This window comes from Dromaius novaehollandiae, chromosome 25 (assembly GCF_036370855.1).
Source record: "Dromaius novaehollandiae isolate bDroNov1 chromosome 25, bDroNov1.hap1, whole genome shotgun sequence".
Lineage (NCBI taxonomy): Eukaryota > Metazoa > Chordata > Aves > Casuariiformes > Dromaiidae > Dromaius > Dromaius novaehollandiae.
The window spans coordinates 580,637-600,425 of NC_088122.1; the positions used below are offsets into that span (position 1 = coordinate 580,637).

At 73.5% G+C, this 19,789-nt stretch overlaps 2 protein-coding genes across 4 annotated transcripts; one reads left to right on the top strand and one right to left on the bottom strand.

Moving 5' to 3' along the window:
* Positions 1-1,758: 1,758 nt before the first annotated feature.
* PRSS57 (serine protease 57) lies at positions 1,759-4,051 on the bottom strand. 2 transcript variants are annotated; one of them, XM_064497272.1, is made up of 5 exons: positions 3,921-4,051; positions 3,437-3,590; positions 3,070-3,214; positions 2,315-2,548; positions 1,759-2,238 (listed from the first exon to the last, which is right to left on the bottom strand). In XM_064497272.1, exons 1-5 carry the CDS (start codon positions 3,988-3,990, stop codon positions 2,059-2,061), a joined length of 783 nt encoding a protein of 260 aa, XP_064353342.1. In that variant the 5' UTR covers positions 3,991-4,051; the 3' UTR covers positions 1,759-2,058. The 2 variants fall into 2 exon arrangements, with proteins under 2 accessions (XP_064353342.1, XP_064353341.1); XM_064497271.1 differs by having other exon boundaries at positions 2,315-2,575.
* Positions 4,052-5,173: 1,122 nt separating this feature from the next.
* Positions 5,174-19,752, top strand: PALM (paralemmin). Of its 2 annotated transcripts, XM_064497302.1 has the most exons (9): positions 5,174-5,415; positions 13,311-13,359; positions 14,841-14,921; positions 15,008-15,138; positions 15,379-15,508; positions 15,657-15,678; positions 15,934-15,996; positions 16,911-17,042; positions 17,673-19,752. In XM_064497302.1, exons 1-9 carry the CDS (start codon positions 5,411-5,413, stop codon positions 18,233-18,235), a joined length of 1,176 nt encoding a protein of 391 aa, XP_064353372.1. In that variant the 5' UTR covers positions 5,174-5,410; the 3' UTR covers positions 18,236-19,752. The 2 variants fall into 2 exon arrangements, with proteins under 2 accessions (XP_064353372.1, XP_064353373.1); XM_064497303.1 differs by lacking the exon at positions 16,911-17,042 and having other exon boundaries at positions 5,175-5,415.
* Positions 19,753-19,789: the final 37 nt, after the last annotated feature.

A 19,789-nucleotide genomic window follows, 5' to 3' on the forward strand; every position in this document is an offset into this window, starting at 1 on the left:
GGGAGAGAGGGAGAGGGGGAAAAAAGCAACCAGCAATGCAAATCAAATATGTTCCTAATATCAGCGTGTGCCGTGAGGGTCTGGTATTTCACAAAACAATTCCTGCGATTAATTGAGTCCCGATGTGCGACGCGTCCCTGGGGCTCCCGCACGACGTGGCTGTTGCTGGTCGGCAGCGGTGGCCCCGGCCGCGTCCCCGGCACTCGGAGTGGCAGCCGCCCGCCTGTGCCGTCCCGGCCGTCCGAGCCGCCGCGCGCCCGTGCCGCGGGGCTCCAGCCGCAGGCCCTGCCCGGCCCTGGGGGAAACTGAGGCACGGCGACAGGGCCGCTGCCGCCCCGCAGCCGGCATCCCCAGCCGTGCCTGCCAGTGCTTGGCACCCAACGCGTGGCCCGCGGTTCCCCACCGCCCGCCCGGGGCGTCTCCCGCCTCCTCCCGCCGCGGCCGCAGCCTCCGCGCCGGCCCCAGCAGCGGGACGGCTGTTTCCAGCACCGCCGTGAGTCAGGTGCCTCCTTCCGCCGGTGCCTGGGAGGCCTGGGGCGAGCCGGGACGCGCGCCGGCAGGGCTGGTCCTCCGCGGGGCATCCCCGGGCGTCCCGGCAGCCGACATGTCCCGCGGCGGACGCTGCCGTCGGCGCGCACGGCCACCACCTCCTGCGGGACCTCCGGCACAGCGTGCACCGCTCACGGCGTGCCGGCACCGCGCCGGTGAAGCAAACCAGGAGCAGGGGACGGCCCTGGAGACGGCCGCGCAGCTGGGAGAGGGCTGGCGGGGCGCGTGTCCCCCCGGCTGGCCTGGCTGGCGGTCACCGCCGCTTCCCGGCCTCGTCGCTCGCTGCCAGCCAAATCCCCTGCCGGGGTGAGCGGTCCAGCTCCCTGCTCCGGCCGGGCCGGGGCTGCTCCTTGTCGCCGGAGGAGCGAGCGCGGAGAGGCGGGTGAGACGCCGGCAGCCCCGGGGCCTGGAGGAGCCTCTGCTGGTGCGTGCCCAGGGATGCCCCTCGCCCTCGTGGCCGTCGGGATGGAATCAGATTGGACCGGATGGGATGGGACGGGACGGGACGGGACAGGGAGCTTCAGGCCGGTGGGAAGGCAGCCCCAGCGCTGCTGCGGGTGCTCGGTAGGGCGGTGGCACTCAGAGGCAGATCCCAGCTCAGGGCAGGATCTGATCCGGGGGGGGGTCTGGTGCTTCCCGTCTTCCTTCTGCCCCCCCCCCAGCCCAGGCCAAGCCGGTGGAGCCGACCGGGGACCGGAGCACCGGGATGGCTGGACCCAGCCGGGGACCGGAGCACCGGGATGGCCGGAGCGCAGGGCTACGGTGCAGCGCCGAGCCCACGGCCCTTCCACCACCTCCTGGGGCAGCCCGTGCCCGTTCTCCCTGTGCCGGCAGCAGGGGAACGATGGGAGGGGAAAGCTGGGATAAATGATCCCAAGGGCCGGAGGCAGGCAGCAGCCGCCCCGGCCAGCGAGGTGTTAAGGAGATGCCCCCAATCAGCGCCCCGAGGGGGGTCAGCTGCCCACGAGGCAATTAAAGAGGGGTGAGAGCCCAGGCCTGGGCTTTGCTGGCCTCCAGGGCAGGTAGGAAAGGGGCAGGAGCAGGGTGTCCCGTCCCGTCCCGTCCCGTCCCGTCCCTTGGGACCTGCGGGATTGGGGTGGGCTGGTGCTGGGGGAGATGCAGGTCCCTGGGCTCCTGCCCGGAGCTGGGGCTGTGCCCCCGTGGCCGGGGGAGAGGGGGGCGGGGGGAGCAGAGGCACGCGGACAGGGCTCAGGGATGAGGCTTTATTGAGGCCGGTGGCCGGAGCTGTTGCGAGAGGGGGAGCAGGGTGCCGAGCTCTTCGGTGCGGCACGGGGGGCTTCTCCCCCCGCCAGCGGCAGAAACCAGCCTCCTGCGTCGCCTTGCTGCACCCGCAGAAACTGAGGCAGGGAGGGGGCAGAGGGATGTGAGCCCTGACCGTCGCTTCCCCTCGGCCGTCGAAACCCCCGGAGCTGGAGGAGGGCCCCGGCGTCCCAGCCCGCGTCCCGGCTCCTGGGGGCTGGTGCCCGGCGGCAGCCGCGGCTCCCCCCGCTAGTGCTTGCGCTGCCCCTTGTGGCACCGGCGCCCTCGCACGGTGCGGAGCACCCAGCCGATGTAGTTGGAGATCTTGGTGTAGATGTCGGGGTACCTGCGGTCCCCGCACCGCTCCCCGGAGAAGGAGACGATGCCGTAGACCTTCGCCTTGAAGACCAGGGGTCCCCCGGAGTCGCCCTGCAAAGCACCGAGGTTCGGGCCGCTGCGGGGGCGGCCGGGGCGCCGGGGCCGCCCGTGCCAGCGGCACACTCACCGCGCAGACGCCCTGCAGCGTGGTGTTGCGGCTGGCCGCGCACAGCATGTTGGGCGAGACGCGGCCTTTCCAGAGCGTGCGGCACAGGCTCCGCTTGACGATGGTGGTTTCGGTCTCCATGAGCTGGGTGGGCTGCTCGCCGTAGTTGGACGTGTCCCCCCAGCCCGTCACGTTGCAGACGGTGCCGGGTTTCAGGTCGATGTGCGGCGTGGGCAGGCGGATCCGCTTCACGTACTGGTTCAGCGTGGCCGACCTGTTCAGCTGGGGAAGGGGGCCGGGGCGAGGGTGGCTCCCTCCCCGTCGGCCCGGCCCCTTCCTGACCCCTCCGGATGCCGCCACGCGCGTGTCCCACCTCCCAGGTCTTGCTGAATCGCCCCAGCTCCGGCTTTGCCTCTCTGGAGGCCGGGCACCGCTTCCCAGCCCTTCTGAACTGGTCCCAGTCTGCTCTAGAGACTGGCCGCCCCGGCGCAGCAGGAGCTGCAGACGCGGCGGGGTCGAGTGTCCTCAGCTGCCTCCGCCGCGGCCCCACGGCGTGTCCGCTTCTCCGGAGAAGCACTGACATCTAGCGTCGGCTGCCCGGTGCCCGGCTCCGGCTCTCCCGCGCGCCCGGGAGTGGGAGCCCCGCGGCAGGAGGACGCCGGCCAGCAGCGCCCTCGCCAAGGCCACCCTGTCCCTGTCCCGAGCGCGGGGAACGTCCCCAGCCCCGCCGCCGGTCCCTCCCGGCCTGGACGGCGCGTGCGGCGGGTGGCACTCACTCTGAGCAGGCGGATGTCGTTGTCCACCGACCGGGGGTTGTAGTGCGGGTGCGCGATGGACTCCTCGATGCTGAAGACCTGCTGGGACGGCTCGGGCTCCTCCAGCCTGTGGGCGCCGAGGACCACGTGCACGGACGGGTTGCGCCTGCGGCGAGGGGCAGAGGGGCCGTGAGCGCGCGGGGAGCTGGGGACTCGCCCCCGGCAACGGTGGGGTTTGCTCCAGACCCTTGCAACGTCCCGTGGTGGCCAAGGCAAAGGCGTCTGGGTCCTGCTGCAAACGCGGGCAGAGAAGGGAGCCGTCCCCCGTCCCTGGGGGTGGGGATGGGGCTGGCGGAGGTGTGCGCCCCGCGGGAGGAGCACCGCTCACCTGGGAATGATGCAGTGAGCTGCTGTCATCACCCACTTGGGCCACACCAGGAAGCCCCCGCAGACGTGCTGTCCGTCCATCTGGATGGAAGCGACGTAGGGCCGGGAGTGGGGCGCTGCTGCCTTTCCCCCGATGATCCAGCTCCCTTGGGCGCCTGGTGGGAGCAGGCACCTTACCAGCTGCCGGAGGCGTCCGGGCGCAGCTCCGAGCCGTGTCGTCCCGCTCCTGGCTGCTGTGTCCCGGCCACCTCGGCGCTATCCATGGAGGCCAGGGAGCCACTGAGCATCTCCCGGGCCCAGGCAGGGCTTAGCGGGGCGGGGGCGGCGCAGCCCCTTCCCCGTGCGGCAGCGGGCCCTCGGGGCGCTGCTGGGGCCGGAGCCCCCCAGGCTCAGCCCTGCCCGCGGGGCTCCCTCGCCCTCCGTGGCCGTGGGGAGCGGCCCGAGCTCCCGGCCGCCCGCCCCGTCCCGTCCCGGCTCCCCGTTACCTGCCGGGGCCAGCGCCAGGAGCAGCCCGGAGCCCCCCAGGCTCAGGAGGAGCAGGCTGGCCGCGTCCATGCCGGTGCGGAGCGGGGCTGCGCGGGGCAGGAGGGCCTTAAGCAACCCTGGGGGCGGGAGGGCCTGCGGGCACAGCCCCGGGGGCGGGTTCCGGGGGGGGGGGGGAGCGCTCTCCCCTCCGGGTGCTGCTGCCTTGTGAAATTGCTCGGGGGGGGGGGGGGGGCTCCGGCCAGGCAGTGGGGCTGGGGGCGAGGGGGGTCCCTGGCCCCCCCGGCGGGTGGGACTCGCTGCCGCCCTGCAGCAGCCTCCCTGGGGGCAGAGGCTGTTTGCCGGGAGGAGAGCGGACAGAGGAAGGAAGAGAGAAAGCGGAGCAGCTTCCCAGACATCCTGGCTCCCCTGGTGCCTCGAGCTAATCGGGATGAAATCTCTCTCCTCTTGGCGTAAAGCGTGAGCTGGGCCCGGCCACGTCCCAGCGACATCTCCTGCGATTCGGGAGGCTCTCGGGGCCGGCGGTCGGCCTGGCTGCTGTGGGCCTCGGCGGCGCCGCGCTGCCTGCAGACCTGCCTCGTCCCCGGCCCCTCGCAGAGCTCGGGACCGGCCGGCTCTGCAATGGTGCCCACGAGCAGAGGGGCGGTTTGCTCCCCGCGAAGCCGGATCCCTCCCTGGGGCGGGAGAGGGGCTGCAGGGCGTATCGGGCCGGGAGACGGGGGCTTCGCTCCCGGGGGCCTCCCCCTGCGGCACCGGCTTCGCTGCGGGGCCGGGCGAGGAGCCCTCCCTGCGGGCAGCGGGGCAGGTTTCCTAACGCCGCCGGTGGTTTGGGGCTCGGTCCGGGCTTCCTGTGTCAGTTTGTTGGATTGGGAAACACTGCATTGGGAAACGAAGGAGTGGAGGGGGCAAACAGCCAGCCCGGGCTTCCCCTTCTGCTCCCTCCTGCCCCCGTCGCTGCTCGTGCAGCACCGCGGAGCGCGGGGGTCCCGGCGCAGCTCGGCAGCGGCCTCCTGCTCCCAGCGGGACGGGCGGGAGGGGGCCGCGGCGCTGAGCCGGGTGCGGGTCCCGCGCGGGTCCCGGCGCTCGTTCCCGGGGGGGGCCAGACCCGCTGGGCCGCTCTGCCGCGGATGCGCCCGAGCCGCGTGTCCCTGCGGAGTCGGGGGGTGGCCGGGGCGCCGGCCCCGCCGTGCCCCCCCCCCGGCAGCGGCAGCGCCGAGCGCGGCGGCCGCGCCGCCCCGAGGCCGGGTGAGGGGCGGCGGCGGCAGTGGCGGGCGGCGCCCGGCAGACGGAGCTGTGCGGGCGGCGCGGGGAGGCGGGGAGGCACCGGCGCGGCCCCGACATCCCTGCGCATCCCGCAGCCCCGCCGGGGATGCCGCCGCCCGCCGGGCCCTGAGCGCCGGGACGCGGCGGCCGCCGGCCCCGCTCCGCCCGCGCCTCGCCCGCGCCGCCGCCCCCCCCGGAGCCGCCGCCGCCCGCGGAGCCCGGCTGGAAAATGGAGTGAGTACCGGAGCCGCCCGCCGCCGCCGCCCGCGGCCCCGCACCGCGCCGCCGCCGCCTCCCCGCGGTACCGGGGGGCTCGGGACCCGCACACCGGGGGCTCGGGACCCCCACACCGGGGCTCGCATCCCCGCAGCCGGGGATCGCACCCCCCCGTGCCGCGGCTCAGGCCCCCGGGGCCGGGGGCTCGCAGCCCTGGGCCGGCGGCTCAGCACCCCCAGGCCGGGGGCTCGCCCCCCCCTCCCCGTGCCGGGCGCTGCCCCGATGCCGCCCGTGGGTGCGGCCCCCCCCCCCCCAACCCGCCCCGCCCGGCCGCGGCCCCGCGGCGCGGAGCCGGTGACAGCGCAGGGGGCAGCGGCGGAGGCCCCGGAGCAGCGCGGGGCTGCGGGCTGCGCCCCCGCCGCGGGGGGGGGTCCGGGGGGGGGCACGGGCGGGTCTTTTTGGGTGGGTATTTTTGTGCTTTGAACCTGTTGTCGCTGCCGGCGCGGGTGGGTGGCTGCGGCCCGTCGCCTCGCCCGGGGCCCGCCCGCGGCGGGGGCTCGTCCCGGCGGCCCAGCCCGGCCTCGTCCTTTGTGCGCCGGCGGGGCCTGCGGGGGGGCCGAGGGGGGGCCGGGCCGGGGGGGAGCCGGGGCGGGGGGCGCCGGAGGAGGCTGCCGCTGGGCACCATCCCACCGCGCGCCGGTTTTGCCCCCGGGACGGCGGCTGCGACGCCCCGGTGCCAGTGACGTGCCGGGGGGCACCGGGCAGGTTGGCTGCTCCGTCCGCCGGTGGCAGCGGCTGCGGCGCTGGCTCGGTTTCACCTAGGCCTCCCCTCCCCTCCCTGCGGCTCGCGGCACGCGGGGGCCCCTCTCCCGGGCTTGGCACCGGGGGTCCGTGGGCTCCCCGGGGCATCCGCCCGGCAGCGCCCGGGCAGCGCCTGCCTCCCAACGCCGGGAACGCAACAGGTCCCGGCGGCCGCTCCGGTCTGGGGCTCCCCGCGGAGGCACGGGGTGCCGGGAGGGCAGGGGCGGCTGGGCGTCGGGAGCCGAGTGGCGCGGGGAGGCACCGGTGCGGCCTGGGGACGCCGTCGGAGCCCTGGTCGCGGCATCCGGGGAGGGCGGGAGCGCAGCGGGCTCCCCTCGCGGTGCCGCAGCTCCGCCGAGCCAGGCCGGCGGTTTCGGGGAGCGCCTTGGCACAGCGATCCCTCTGAAAAGTGACTCTTTGGGAGGAAAAGCTTGGAGGTGGTTTGCCAAAAAACACTGAGGCAAATGCCAGAGCGGCGGGTCGTGACGTTGCCTGGGGAAAGGGGAGGAAAATGTCCAGGGCTGGAAATGGGACCCGCGCCAGGGCGGGGGGATCGGAGGTTGCGGTTACGGGGTGTTCGGGTCGGACAACCCAGGCCAGGCGGCACCGCGAGGCAGGACGACGGCTCCTGCCCCCGATCTCTGCAGCGTTTCCCGGCTCTGCTGCTCTTTCCCGAGCTGCTCCGGCGGCCAGGGCTGCGGGCTGGACCCTCATGAGCGCCAGTGCGTCGCGGCCCAGAGCGCTCGCCCAGGCTGCGTGCAGCTCCCCGGAGTCGCTGGGGGTCCCAGCTCTGCTCCGAGCCGGCCGGGCTGCCCGCGCCGGGCAGCGTCCGGCGGGAACGGCCGGGAGGGGCCGGGAGGGGCCGCAGGGCTTTTGTTGCGGCCACGCTGGGCGCTCCGGGAAGACCCGGCTGCTCTTTGTTCCGCTGGAAACCCCACGAGGGAAACGTGCCTGGGAGGCGAGGGCTTCGCCGCTTCGGCGCGTGCGGAGCTGCGGGAAGCGGCTCAGTCCCCGTGTCGAGCCTCGGAGCGTGGGGGTGAGCCGGAAAGCAAAACCAGCACACGCGGCTGCCGTCTGGGCAGCTTCGGTGCGAACCCGTCCGATCTCTCCGTGGGTTTTGGCTCTTCTGGGGATCTTGAGATTTTGGGCGTGAATAAACATGCGAAAGTTGGGGGTGTTTGAAACACCAAAACCTGCTTCCCCTGGGCAAGGCCTTCCTTACGGAGAACCCAGGAACTCCCCGGGTTGAGCGAGGGTCAGTCCTGCTCCATAAGATCCAGCGGCTCTTTGTTGGGATGAAGCATGGGAGGGTCCCGGGGCCGTGGGGCTCAGCCCCCGGGAAGCGCTCGCCTAGCCCAGGCCTGGCTCTGCGGCAGCTCACGCGCCCGGGAGCCGCGTTGCTGGGCTCGGGCAGCTCTCGCTCTTCCTTGGCCTTGGCGGCAGCTGGAGGAGCGTCCTGGCTGCCGCGAGCTGCTGGTGCCAAGGGAAAGGTTTGGCTAAAAGCTTCCAGCTCTTACAAAGGCTGATCCTTGCAGGGCTGTTTTCCTCTCCTCTCCTCTCCTCCCACCGCGATGGATGCTGTTGTGTCGCTGGAGACGCCGCATCTCCGCTTCCGAGAGCTCTGATGTTTTGTCTTGGCGTCTCGCTGTTCCTCCCCTCCGGGTTTCTGATCTCCGCGGGAAGCGGGTGCTCTCCCGGCTGGGCCCTTGTCATGGCTCCCGTCTCTGATCCGATAGTCTTGTAGTGGGGAAGCAGGGAGATTTCTGCCTTTCAGGTAATGTGCCCCCCCCCCCCCCCCACGTGCCTCCGTGGGGAAGCAGAGCCCGGCTAACCCAGGGTCCGCGGATCCGGGGGTCGGATCTGCCCCTCTCTCGTGTGCAAAGCCGCCGGGCTGAGCAAGGGGAGCCGGCGCGTCTGCGGCCGTCGCCATTCCCAGATGTCCCGGAGGAAGCCACGGAGCTCTCCCGCAGCGAGGGAGCCTGCTCGGGGCTCCGGGGTCCAGCGCCTCCGGGTCCAGAGCTGAGCCCGCCGCCGCGGGACGGGAGCTGCTCCAAGCCGGACGCGGGCGGCACAGGCGTCTCACGCACCCAGGGCCGGGCAGGGACCGGAGCGAGAGCAGGTTTCCTGGAGACGCTGCTGCTGCCGCCGCCATCCCTGGTTCCTGGCCCGAAATGCCCCTGTCCCCCAGGGCCGGGCAGGGACCGCGGTGCCGGGGCGGGCGCCCGTTGCCGGCAGCTCCGGGGCTGCAGCGAGGCAGCGCCGCGGGATGGGGGCTGCTCCCGCCGGGGGGGCCGGCGGGGCCCTGCCGGGGAAACCTTTCCCACCCTGCGCCGAAGGGAGCCGGGAGGAGCCGTGCCGGGAAGGACGCGTGCTCGGCAGGGGCTGGCGGCGCGGGGCGCTGGGGCTGGGGGCTGCCGTGGCAGCGGGGAGCCGGCCTGGGAGGCGAGGGCTCCCCGGCATCCTCCGGGGAGCGGGACGCGCCCTGCGGCAGCCCCGGGCGAGGAGCCCCGGCTGGGGCGGCTCCGGCCAGGTGCTTCCTGGAGCTGGACGTGGGCCGCGCCGCGTCCCCTGGCTCGGGCGCCGGGGAGGGACCTGCCTGCGGGCCGCCGGCTCTGCCGGTGCCCGGCTCCCGGCGGGGGTAGCCCCCGCGCGAGGTGCGTGCTGCCGCCAGCCGCTTGGTGCCTTCGGCCTCGTGCTTCGCGCGGGACGGCGGCTTCTCCTCGAGCGAGCGAGCGCCCGGGGCCGGGACGCAGGGAGGCGGCTGCGGTGGCTGTGCCGCGGCGGGGAACGGAGCCCCGCGCCCGGGCCGGGGCCGGTGCCGGTGCCGGCACTGCCGGCGTCCCGGTGGCAGCCGGGCGGGTTTCCCGGTGCGGGGGGGGCAGGCTCTGCTCATTCATAAATCGTGTGGGTGTTTCCGAGCGCAGCCCTGCTACTCTAGCGAAGGGAGCTGGAAACCCAAGTGTTTGGAGGGCACTTGAGCCATTGTTTGAAAGATCTGTAATTTTCCAATCAGACTCCCTCCCCAAGCCGCTCTTCATCAAATATTCATAGGATCCATTTTCTCCTGGCACTCCCAGCCCACGTCTCAGCCCGGAGAATCAATCAGGCAGCTCCGCTCTGCTCTAATGCGTCCTGCGCTTTCGGGCGCCGGGGGCTGCCCTCCGCTCGCCCCGTGTCCCCTGGGGCCCCTCGTCCGCGGCGGCCGCTGGGGACGGGGCTGTGCGGGGCCGTGGTCGGCGGCCTGGACCGGGGCCGGCGCTCGCATCGCCCTTGCGCAGCGGCACGGCGGAGCCGGGCACAGGCCTGAGCCCAGGTGCAGTCCGTGCTGCCGCCGCCGTCGCTGCCTGTGCTGCCACCGGTTGCAGGGGCTCGGGGCCCGCAGCGGGGCTGCCCCCGGGAGGGTGCCCGGGGATGGGAGTCCGGCCTGGGAGGGCTCTGCCCGGCTTCCTCTGGCTTGGACGGGGGCGGAAAGGGAGCGGAGGTCAGGAGCGCGGAGCAGCAGCAGCTTGAAACGGCTCTTCGCACATTTGGATGAGCTAATGGGAAAAAACAGAGGAAGGCAAATAAACATTATTGTTTCATGTCAGGCAGGGAGGAGACAAAAGGTCACGGGCTTCCCTTGTGCTGGTAGGAAACGGCGGCATCAGCGGGCTGGAAAGAGCTGGAGCGGCCGGGGAGCAGCGTGTGCGGGCGTGCGCACGTCCACGCGCGTGTGCATGGCCCCAGGTGCATGTGCACGGCCCCACACATGTGCACGGCCCCCCACGCGTGTGCTCGCACGTGTGCCCGCGGGCTCGCCCGCTGCCCCGGAGCAGCAGGGCCGGGAATCACGCCCGGAGGGCCCGGCACTGCGATGTGCACCTGGCTGCAAGAGCTGAGCCGGGCTGCAGGAAGGGGTCTGGTTCCCTCCGCGCCCTCGAGGGAAGGGGCCCGGGGGCCCTGGAGGCACCCAGCGGGGCGCCATGGCCCTGCGGCCCCCTCCGCTCCCGCTGCCAGCCCGGGCGCGTTGCTCGGCGCCGCGGCGCATCAGCCCGGTCCCCGGTGCCTGGTTCATCGGCGTTGCCATGGCGCCGTTGCCAGGGCGCCCGCCTCCCGGCCGCGCAGCCATCCATCCCCCGACCCGGCCGGCGCTGCTCCCCGCCTGCCCCGGCGGCGCAGCGAGGGGGGTCCCGGCCCCGACACCCCGACACGGGGCTGGGGGGCGTGAGCCCGCCTGCCGCGTCGTCCCCGTCCCCGGGGGCTGGCAGGGCTCTGGTGGCTTGGGTGCCGGGTCTGGCTGGGGGGAGGGGCTGGGAGGAAGAGGAGGGTGCGACAGCCCCGGCCCCTCGTCTCCAGGACCCCCCTGCGTGGGGACGGCGGGCGCCCTCCCGGCCCGCGGCGGTCCCTGCCGCCCGGGGAAGGTGGAGCAGCCTTAGGGCTGCGCCCATCTACGCCTCGCCCAGGGCGGGAGCGTCCCCGGTCCCCTGCGGATCCGGCCCTGGGCTCTGCTCTGCTCCCCGCACTGAGCATCCCGACCCCCCTCAGCCCCCCCGGCCCGAGGGCCAGGCGGTGGCCGGGGCGGGAGCGCGGGGCAGGCCGCGGACGGCTCCTGGCAGCAGCGCTTGGCTGGACGGAGAAGAGCAGTCGGCTCTGCCCAGGGGCGTTGGAGCCCTGGGCCCATCCCCAGCCCCCTCGTCCCAGCCCGGGCAGGGACCCCGGGTCGCGCCGGGCCCGGCCCCGCTGCCCGTCTCCTCCTCCCCTCGGGTGCCGGGTGCATCCCCGGGGCCGGGGCCGGGGCTGGGCCCCCCCGGCAGCACAGGGCAGCCAGCCCGTGCTGCGGCTCTCCCCGGGCCAGGAGGATTCCTGGCCGTCGACCCGGGAATGCAGAGCCTGTAGCAAATAATGGAAAATAAAGAGGATGGAGGAGGGCGGGAGGGTGGGAACAGAACGTTTCAGGAACGCGGCAAAAGTTTGGATCCGTCGGACAGGGCAGGGGCCGGGAGAGACACCGGCCCCGGGCCAAAGCCCTGGGAGCCCGGGGTGCCGGCAGCGGCAGCAGGGTGACCGGGGACGGCCGGGGCCGGGGCGGAGGGCGGCCGGAGCTGGGGCTGGTGCCAGCCGCCCCGGGGAGGGGGCGGAGGGGAGCGGGGCGGCCGCTGCCTCCCACCCAGGTTTGCAGGGGGCTGCGGCGCGGGGCCGGCTCCCTGCAGCCGCTCGGCCCAGGCAGGGAGCCGCGGTGGAGCGAGCAGGGGCCTCGCGGCCGCTCCCGCTCCATTTGGGCTCTTTAATTATTTAATTCTCTGGCTCGGGCGCAGTGTCGGGACGGCGGGCGGGTTGCCAGCATGACAAACAGGCGGCGGCTGACAGCGGGTGTGCGCACGCGTGCGTGTGCAAAACAGTCGCAGCATCGCCTCGATCGGCACAAAAATAACTCCAAAGGCGGCACCTTCCCGGTTTGTTTTCGAGCGCGTTCGCGTCGCCGGGGCGCTGAGCGCGGGCGCTGTCCCCTCTCGCGGCCCCGCCGCCGCACGCACCTCCGTCCTGCAACGGCAGCGCCCGGCCCCGCGCGTGCACACCCTGCGCGCAAAACCACCTTTGGGGGAAAAACCCCTAATGGCAGCGTGCGAGTGAGTCTCCTCCCGCCCGTGCCTCCCCCGCGCCCCGGGGCCGTCTGTGCAGCGCACCGCCTCCCTTCCCATTTAACCAGATTATGCAGTTGGGGGGAGGTTTGGGGTGAAATACCACGGAGCGAGGGTCAGCACCGCTCTGCCGGCGGCCCCAGAAACGGTGCCCGGAGCCGGGCAGGGGCTCGCGGGGCTTGGCGGGACGGGGGCTGCGCCTGCTGCCAGGGCACCCTGCCCCAGCGCGAGGGTGACGGGCGCAGGAGCATCGCGCGACGCCCCAGGAGCCTCCGGCGTCGGTGCTCACAGCTCATGGGAGCCGCGAGGATGGACGTGCACTTAACCGCCGGCACAAGCTCGGGCGCAGAGCTCTGCCCCTGCCGCAGCGCCTCTCGCTGCTCTTCCTTCCTCCCGCCCAGCCCCGGCATCCGCCAGCTGCAGAAATGCTCCGCGTCGGAGTCGGAGCCGGAGCCGCAGCCGGGTCCTGGGCCAGGCGCGAGGCCCTGCGGCGTCGCTTCCCTCGCTCACGCCGGGCCCTGCCGCCGGCCTCTCCGCACCCGGCGCTGCTGCTCCGGCCTCCGCTCCCTTCGCGCAGCCCCGGCGCTGCCGCCGGCACCGTTATTCCCTGCTGCGGGAAGCAAATGGCAGCGATCCACCCCCTTACGATACCTCCGTGCCTCCCACCCTAATTACTGTCACGGCTAAGCGCTTCGTTAGCGCGGTGTGGCGTGCCGCCAGCCAGCTCCCCGGCGGCACCGGCGCAGCCCCGTGCTCCCCGCTCCCGAGCTGCCCGAGGCCTCGCAGCAGGTGGGCTCGCACACGCCACCGCGACGGCGGAGCCCCTGCCACCCGCCAGCCCTCCCGGGAGTCTGCCTGCGCCTCCGCCCTCAGCACGGCCGCGGTGGTCTGCGTTGCAGGGGCGGGTGCCGGGCCTGGGAGTGCAAACTGGGGCTGAGCCTGTTGCGGTGCACGTGTGTGTGCGTGTGTGTGTGCACGCATGTTTGTGTGTGTGCATGAGTACATTCGTGTGTGTGCGCATGCACATTCGTGTCTGTTTGCGTGCATGCCTGTTTGCACGTGGGTGCACGAGTGCGTTCGTGTGTGCGCACGCCCTGCCAGGCCACGGCTCCCGCCCGGAAAGGCCACACTGTCCGGGAAAGGTGTCAGCGGCCAAGAGATGGGCCGGGAGGGCCAGAGCGAGCCAAGGCTAATAGCAGGCATGGCCAAAGCGCTGCTCTCCAGCCCCTCTGCCGTCGCCGTTCCCATCCGGAGCACGGCCGGCGGGAGGAGCGGGCTCGGTGCTCCGCGGGGGATCGGGGATAGCAGTGCGCGGAGGACGGGGCGGAGGGACACGCCGGGCCAGGCGCTCGGGGCTGTGGGACGGCAACGGCATGGCAGCGGAAGGGGAAAGTCCAGCCGTTGTCGCGCGTGGCGTCCGGCTCGCGGGCACACAATGTCCCCATTCAGGGCGGCGCAGCGCTCTGCTCACGCCTGCTCCGTGCTCTCTTGCAGGGCGGTCGAGGCCAGCACCCTTCAGCAGGAGAGGCTGCAGGCCATCGCGGTAAGTTGCCTCCGCGCCGGCGAGCGGCGACGTGCCTGGAGCGGGAGCCGGGCCGCAGCTTTCACGTGCCCGGGCGGCTCCTTCCTCCGGCAGCAAAGCACTGGTGTGCGGTGTTCGTGCACGGCGCTGGTGTGTGATGCTGGTGCACGGCGGCAGCAGGGAGTCGGAGGGGCCTCGTGGGCGATGCAGCCCCGTGCAGGGAGGTTTTCCTCGGCCCCGGCGGCTGCCGCCCCTCCAGCAGACGAGGGCGAAGGCGGCGCCGTGCCCTGAGCCCTCGCAGCCTCCCTCGTCCCGCGGGCCTCGCTCCCCCCTTCCCCCCGGCTTTGCCGTCCCTCTGTCCTGCCCTGGAGGCTCCTGCCCTGGAGGCCGGGGGGGCTGCACACAAAGTGCTGAGGGCAGAGGGGAAAACAGCTCCCGGGAGAGTAATCGTGGGAGCCTCCCGCCTCCGGAGGCTGCCTTGGGGGGAGGCAGCCGGGAGCCACGGGAAGCAGAGAGGGAACGCGTGGGGCTCCCGGGCTCGGGATCCCGGGCTCGTCCCCAGGATCAGCCGCGGGGATCCTCCAGGGTTTGATTTCTTCATTTGCAAGGCAGGGACAGTGTGAGCAAGCAGGCAGCTGGAAGGCTTAATTAATGAACTGAGCGCCTTGACGAGCTTCCGGTGAGAGGGAAACGAGTGTGTGATGACCTCCCCCCCCCCCCCCCCCAAGCCTCTGGCTGCTGCTGGGGAAGGAGAAGGAGAAGGAGAAGGAGAAGGGCTGGGGCAGGATCCAGCCCTGCGGGTAGCGAAGCCCCCAGGCTTTCAGTCGCCACAGGACGTGGCCCCAGGCGCCTCCGCCTCACCCCAGTGCCGGACTCCGGCCGGCCCCTCCGGCGGGGCCAGGCTTTCCCGGGTGCCAGCGCGGGTCCCGCTCGCTATCGGGCCGATCTCGGCTGCACAAAGGGCAGATTGTTCTATGCTGGAGCGGAAAAAAACGGGTGACGCTTTCTGGGACCGGGACACAGTCAGAGCGACTCTGCCAGGGCCCCCGCGGCCCAGGGCGCGCAGCGAGCGGGGGGGGGGCACCGGGGGGGAGCCACACGGCACCGCGCTGAGCGAGGCCGCCCGGCACCCCCCGTGCCTCAGTTTCCCCACGAGGGCACCGACCCCTCGCAGGGCTGCTGCGCTCCCGGCTGTGAGGCAGGACAGAAAGTAGGGGAGATGCTGGGGCTGTGGGGCTCCCGGCTGCGAGGTTTGGCTGAGCTGCAGACCTCAGGGCATCGTGCACCCTGCACCCAAATCCTGCACCCTGCACCCCGTATCCCAAATCCGGCACCCCATCCCGCGCCCAGCCCCTGCTCCCTGCCTTGGCCTCCGGCTGGGCACGCGGTCGGGGCCGGGGTCCCCGCGGCTGTGCCGGGCGCGGGGCTCGCTGCCGGTGCCGCTCCTGCCGGGGCGGGATGCTCTGCCACCGACGCCGGCCCTGCCGCTGTCCCGTCCGCAGGAGAAGCGGAAGCGTCAGACGGAGATCGAGAACAAGCGGCGGCAGCTCGAGGACGACAGGCGGCAGCTGCAGCACCTCAAGGTGAGGGCGGGCGGGGGCTGCGGGGGCCGCAGTGCGGGGTTGGGCCGAGCCGCAGCCCCGGCCGGCGCTGACCCTCCACTCTCCAGTCCAAGGCCCTGCGGGAGCGATGGCTGCTGGAGGGGGCCCCGGCCTCCGCCTCCGAGGAGGACGAGGCCATGAAGAAGCAAATGCAGGAGGACGAGGTGAAGACCAAGGAGCTGGAGGAAACCATCCAGAGGTACCGGCGGGGCGGCTCCTCCGGGAGCACTCGGCCTCGGAGCTGGTGGCCGGTTTTGGGGGGTGGCAGGGGGTGGACGGGGGTCGGCTCCCCTGGGATCGGGTGCGGACGCCCGTCCTGTCCCCGTGGCTCAGCTGGGCAGGGGCCGGGCGCCGGCAGAGACGGGAGCTGCTGGGAGGGGGACACTGTCGGCGCCGGCACAGCTGCCCGTGCGGCTCCTCACGCCCCGATTCCCCCCAGGCTGGAGAAGGAGCTGGAGACGCTGGAGAACGGCAGCTCGGCGGCTTCCACCAGGGAGAACCTGGCGGAGGTGGCGGCGGTGCCGGCGGCCAAGGAGGAGAAGGCGGAGGCCGTCCCCAACGCCGAGAAGGTGAGGGGCGGCCGGGCCCCCGGCGGTCGCGGGCACGGCGTGCCGTGTGGGTGCAGGCGCCCTGGGGCGGGTGCGCGGTGGTGGCAGCGGGACACCGGGTGCTCAGCGGCTCCCGCGCAGCTTGTAACCTCCCTCTTCTGTTTTGCAGAGTCCCCTGGGCACCGTCAAGGGTAGGTGATGCCCGGCCGCGCTCCCCCCGTGCTGCCCCGACACGCACCCGGCTCCTGCCCTGGGGGGACGTGGAGCCGCCCCGTCCCCGCGTGTCCCCGGGCTGGGGGAGCCCGTCCCCGTCCCGAGCTGGGGTGCTGCCGAGGCTGCGGTCGTGCCGGCGGCACCCGCACCAGCCCTGCGTCTCCCTGCCGCGGGAGCTCGCCGGGGAGCGGTGCCCCGCTCCGACGGGCGTTTCTGCTCCTCTCCGTCCCCAGCCGAGAAGAAGGTCTCCAGCAGCCCCATGAAGGCGGTGGAAGGCACTGACATGCTGAAGGCAGGTAGGTGCCCGCTTCCCCGGGGCGGGACGCTGCTCCCGGGGTCGCTGCCTCCCGCCGCGAGCGTCCGTGCTGCTCACCGGGCCCCCGAAGCGGCAGCGCCCCGGTCCGCTCTTCGACGCCCCTCCATCGCTCTCCGCTCCCCGTTCCATTTTTCCGCTCCGGTTTCGTTCTTGGCCTCTGCTGTTTGCGGCTTCGTGGCACGAGGGAGCCGTGCGCCCGGCCTGGCTGGGCCCCGCTGGCCGGCTCCCCGCAGGCGGCTTGCAGGGCGCTGGGAGCGCGGGGCTGCCGCTGGCTCCCTCCCGTGGGTCTTCGCTCCCTCGCTGGGGAAGATGGCGCAGCCCGGGCTGTGGCCCTGGGCGTCCGGACAGAGCCCGGCTCGGGGCCCGCGGAGCCGCAGGTGAAGCGTCACCGGGCAAAGCCGCCCCGGCGCTAGCGGAGACCCGGCTGGGAGCGGACGGACAGACGCTGAGGATTGCCGGTCCCCCGGATCGGGGGGGGCCCAGCCCCCGTGAGCATCCTCCGGCGGCAGACTGCATCCCGCCAGCGCCGTCGCTGGGATGAGCCCAGCTCCAAGCCCGGGGCCTGCAGCTGGTCCTGCTCGCCGGCCGGACAGACGGACGTGGCAGGCGCCTGCCACGGTGCGTCACGGGGCCTGGCTGGGGCTCGGCCCGCGGGACCCCCACGGCTAGCGGGGTCCCCCGCAGGGATGCGCCGGGATGTCGCGCCACCGCTGCCGCTCACTGCTGCTGCCTCGCTATCGCCTCCGAGCGCCGCTGCCGCCACCGCTGCCGCCGCTGCCACCGCACCGCTGCCACCGCACCGCTGCCGCCACGCGCCTGCCCGCTGCTGGCCCCGGGCACCGCCGGGGAGGGGCCGGGCCGCCCTTAACCCTCGCTGTCCTCTTTGTGTCCCAGCCATGTACTCCGTGGAGATCACGGTGGAGAAGGACAGAGTGACTGGGGAGACCAAGGTCCTATCCAGCACCACCCTTCTCCCCCAGAACCACTGTCTGCAGGGGGTCAAGGTGTACGAGGACGAGCTGAGAGGTACGGCCCCCCCCGCGCCTCCTCCAGGCGCCCGGAGCCGAGGCGCCAGCCGGGACACGCCATGGCGCGGATGCTTCCCGCCGGCCCCGGAGCGCGGAGAAGAGGATCCGCCTCGGCCGAAGACGCGGGAGCGCGTCCCACGGATGGGGAAGGGGCGCTGGCAGCCGTGCAGCCCCCGGTGCCGGCTCCTGGCTTGGCGCAACAGGACCCCGCGGCCCCAGGAGCTTTGCAAGGACCCGCACGGGCAGGCGGCCGCCGTCCGTCCTGGCCTCGCCGGCCTCGCGGAGCCGCGGATGTTTCTCGCTCCATTGACCGGTCGTTGTGGCCATTGCACTGATCATCACATGATGCCGCAGCTCAAGCGGAAAATGCGATGCGTCGCCTCCTCTCGCCTCCCAGCGCCGCGAGTGCCGGGGCCGCCTTCCCGCCCCGCGCGGAGCGGGTGACGGTGCAGCCGGGGCCGTCCGGCGCCGCAGCCCTCCGGGGCGGCCGCAGCACCGCGGTGCGGGGGCTGCCGGAGCGGGGGGCCGAGGGGGCTGGGGGGGGGGAGCCGCTCGGGGCGGTGTCTGGGGGGGCCGGGCCGCGCGCCGGCGCCGTGGCCACCCCTCACCGGTCCCTTTGTCCCCGCAGTGGTGCACGCGGTGAGCGCCGAGGACGGCGCCCTGGCCGACGGCGCCCAGCCGCTGAGCTCCTCCGAGGTCGACGAGCTCCTGCACAAGGCCGACGAGGTGACCCTGAGCGACGCCTCCGAGCGGGAGCCCGCCGGCGGGGAGGGCCCGCGTGGGGCGCCCGGCAGCGCCCCGTCCAGCCGGCAGCCCACGCCGCGGCGGGAGATCACGGGGCTGCAGGCGGCGCCGCGGGAGAGCGGCCCGGGCCAGGGCGCCGAGCAGCCCGTCACCATGATCTTCATGGGCTACCAGAACGTGGAGGACGAGGACGAGACCAAGAAGGTGCTGGGGCTGGAGGGCACCATCAAAGCCGAGCTGGTGGTGATCGAGGACGCCGAGAGCAAGCCGGCGGCGTCGCCGTGCAAGGAGCACGCGCCGCCCAACGGCACGGCGCTGGAGCCGGCGGCCGCCCCGCCGCCCCCGGAGGAGGGCCCGCAGCCGGGCGCCAGCGCCACGGACGCCAAGGAGGCCGAGCAGGACACGGACGCGAAGAAGCAGCGCTGCAAATGCTGCACGGTGATGTGAGGTCCCGCCGAGAGCCGCCGTCGCCAGGCTGCCCGTCCCCGCGCGCCCTCTCCCGCCCCGGCCCCCCGCCCCCCCGTCTGCGGCCCCGCCGGACACAGGGTTACCCACTGACCAGACACGGCTCCCGTACTTTTTTTTCTTAAGAACTGGGGAAATCCAACATGGCGTTTGTAAAGTGTACAAAGAGCAGCATCGCCTCGAGGCCGCGGCACCGCCCGCCCGCCCGCCCGCGCCCGCTCCGTGTGCCGTCCCGCCGGCGCTGCCTGCTGCATCGCTCGGAGCCCCCGCAGCGCTTCCCGGCTCCCGCCCGGCGCCGGGTGCCGGCACGGGGATCGGAGGACGGCACCGTGTCTTTAGATGATTCCTCGTGAGCCGGCAGCTGGCAGGACCTGCGTTTTGGGAAGGGCACGGGGACGGCCTGCTCCCCCGCAGCAGCTTCCCCACGAAACCCAGCGCGCCCGGGTCCCCGAGCACCGAAGCTGCCAGCGGCAGCACGGCGGAGGCGGTGTGGAGGGCAGCATCCGTGTGCAGCTGCGGGGAGCCGGGCGGCTGGCAGAGCCCGGGAGCCCCAGGCACCTCCGCAGCCCCGCGCGGCGCTGCCAGCCGGGAGCAGGTTTGCTGGTGCTGGGCTCCCCTCGGCGCACGGGAGCTCCTGGGCCCCGCGCAGCGCCCACCCGTCCCCCTGCCTCTGCCGGGCTCTCACCAGCAGCAGCAGCAGCGTTTCCTCCCCTGCGGGGCTGCAGGGGCCGGGGGCTCCCAGCCCCCCCGGGCAGAGCATCCCCGAGCGCCCGGGCTTGGCTCCGCGGCGTGCCGGGCTCCGGGACGGGGCAGCTTTGGGCGCCCCGGGGTTTTGCATCCCGCGCAGAGCGAAGGGCGCCCGGGCGGCAGAGCAGCGAGCAATGGAGCGTCGCCCTGCTCCGAGGCCTTCCCCACCTCCCCTCCCTTCGTGTGAGCAGTGACCCCTCCCTGTTGCCACCAGTTGCCACCAGTTACCCCCAGTTTGCACCGAGGCTGTGGCTTTGCTCACGCACGTGCGTGTCTGCAGGGAGCAGCAGGCGGGGGCTCAGCAGGGACACATGCCACCACCTGCCCCCCCGGGGACCAGGGAGGGCACTGGGAGCATCGCCCCGGCTCCCCCTGCATCGCCCCGGCCGGCTGCCCGGGGGCCAGGCCGATCCCGCACCCCAGCTCCCGCGATCCCACTTTGTCCCAGACCGGGCGCCCCTGGATCCCGCGATCCCACCTCATCCCGGACTGCCCCTTCCTCGCGGCTGCCCAGCCCCCTCGCCTGCCGACAGAGCCCCGGCCGCCCCGCTGGCTTTGGACCCGGAGCCAGCGCCGGGCCCGGCTGGAGCAGGATGAGGCCGTTCCCGGCCGGGAGGTGCCGCAGCCCCGGCTCAGCCCAAGTGCACTTCCCGCGCTCCCTGCTTTTGGTTTGTGACAAGCGTCCGAAGCCCCCGGCCCCCCCCTTGTTTGTAAGACCCCCGAACCGAGCAAATAAACCGTGTGAATAACCAGCCTGGCGCCTCCGCCTCTGCTTCCGACGGGCCGGGG

Coding starts and splice junctions, on each gene's coding strand:
- PRSS57 (XM_064497271.1), bottom strand. CDS start 3,990: ATGGACGCGGCCAGCCTGCTCCTCCTGAGCCTGGGGGGCTCCGGGCTG. Junction 3,215..3,436: donor GCTCACTGCATCATTCCCAG/GTGAGCGGTGCT, acceptor CCCTCGCCGCAG/GCGCAACCCGTCCGTGCACG. Junction 2,239..2,314: donor CGCTGCAGGGCGTCTGCGCG/GTGAGTGTGCCG, acceptor GGTGCTTTGCAG/GGCGACTCCGGGGGACCCCT.
- PALM (XM_064497302.1), top strand. Junction 15,679..15,933: donor TCCCCTGGGCACCGTCAAGG/GTAGGTGATGCC, acceptor CTCCGTCCCCAG/CCGAGAAGAAGGTCTCCAGC. Junction 17,043..17,672: donor GTACGAGGACGAGCTGAGAG/GTACGGCCCCCC, acceptor TTGTCCCCGCAG/TGGTGCACGCGGTGAGCGCC.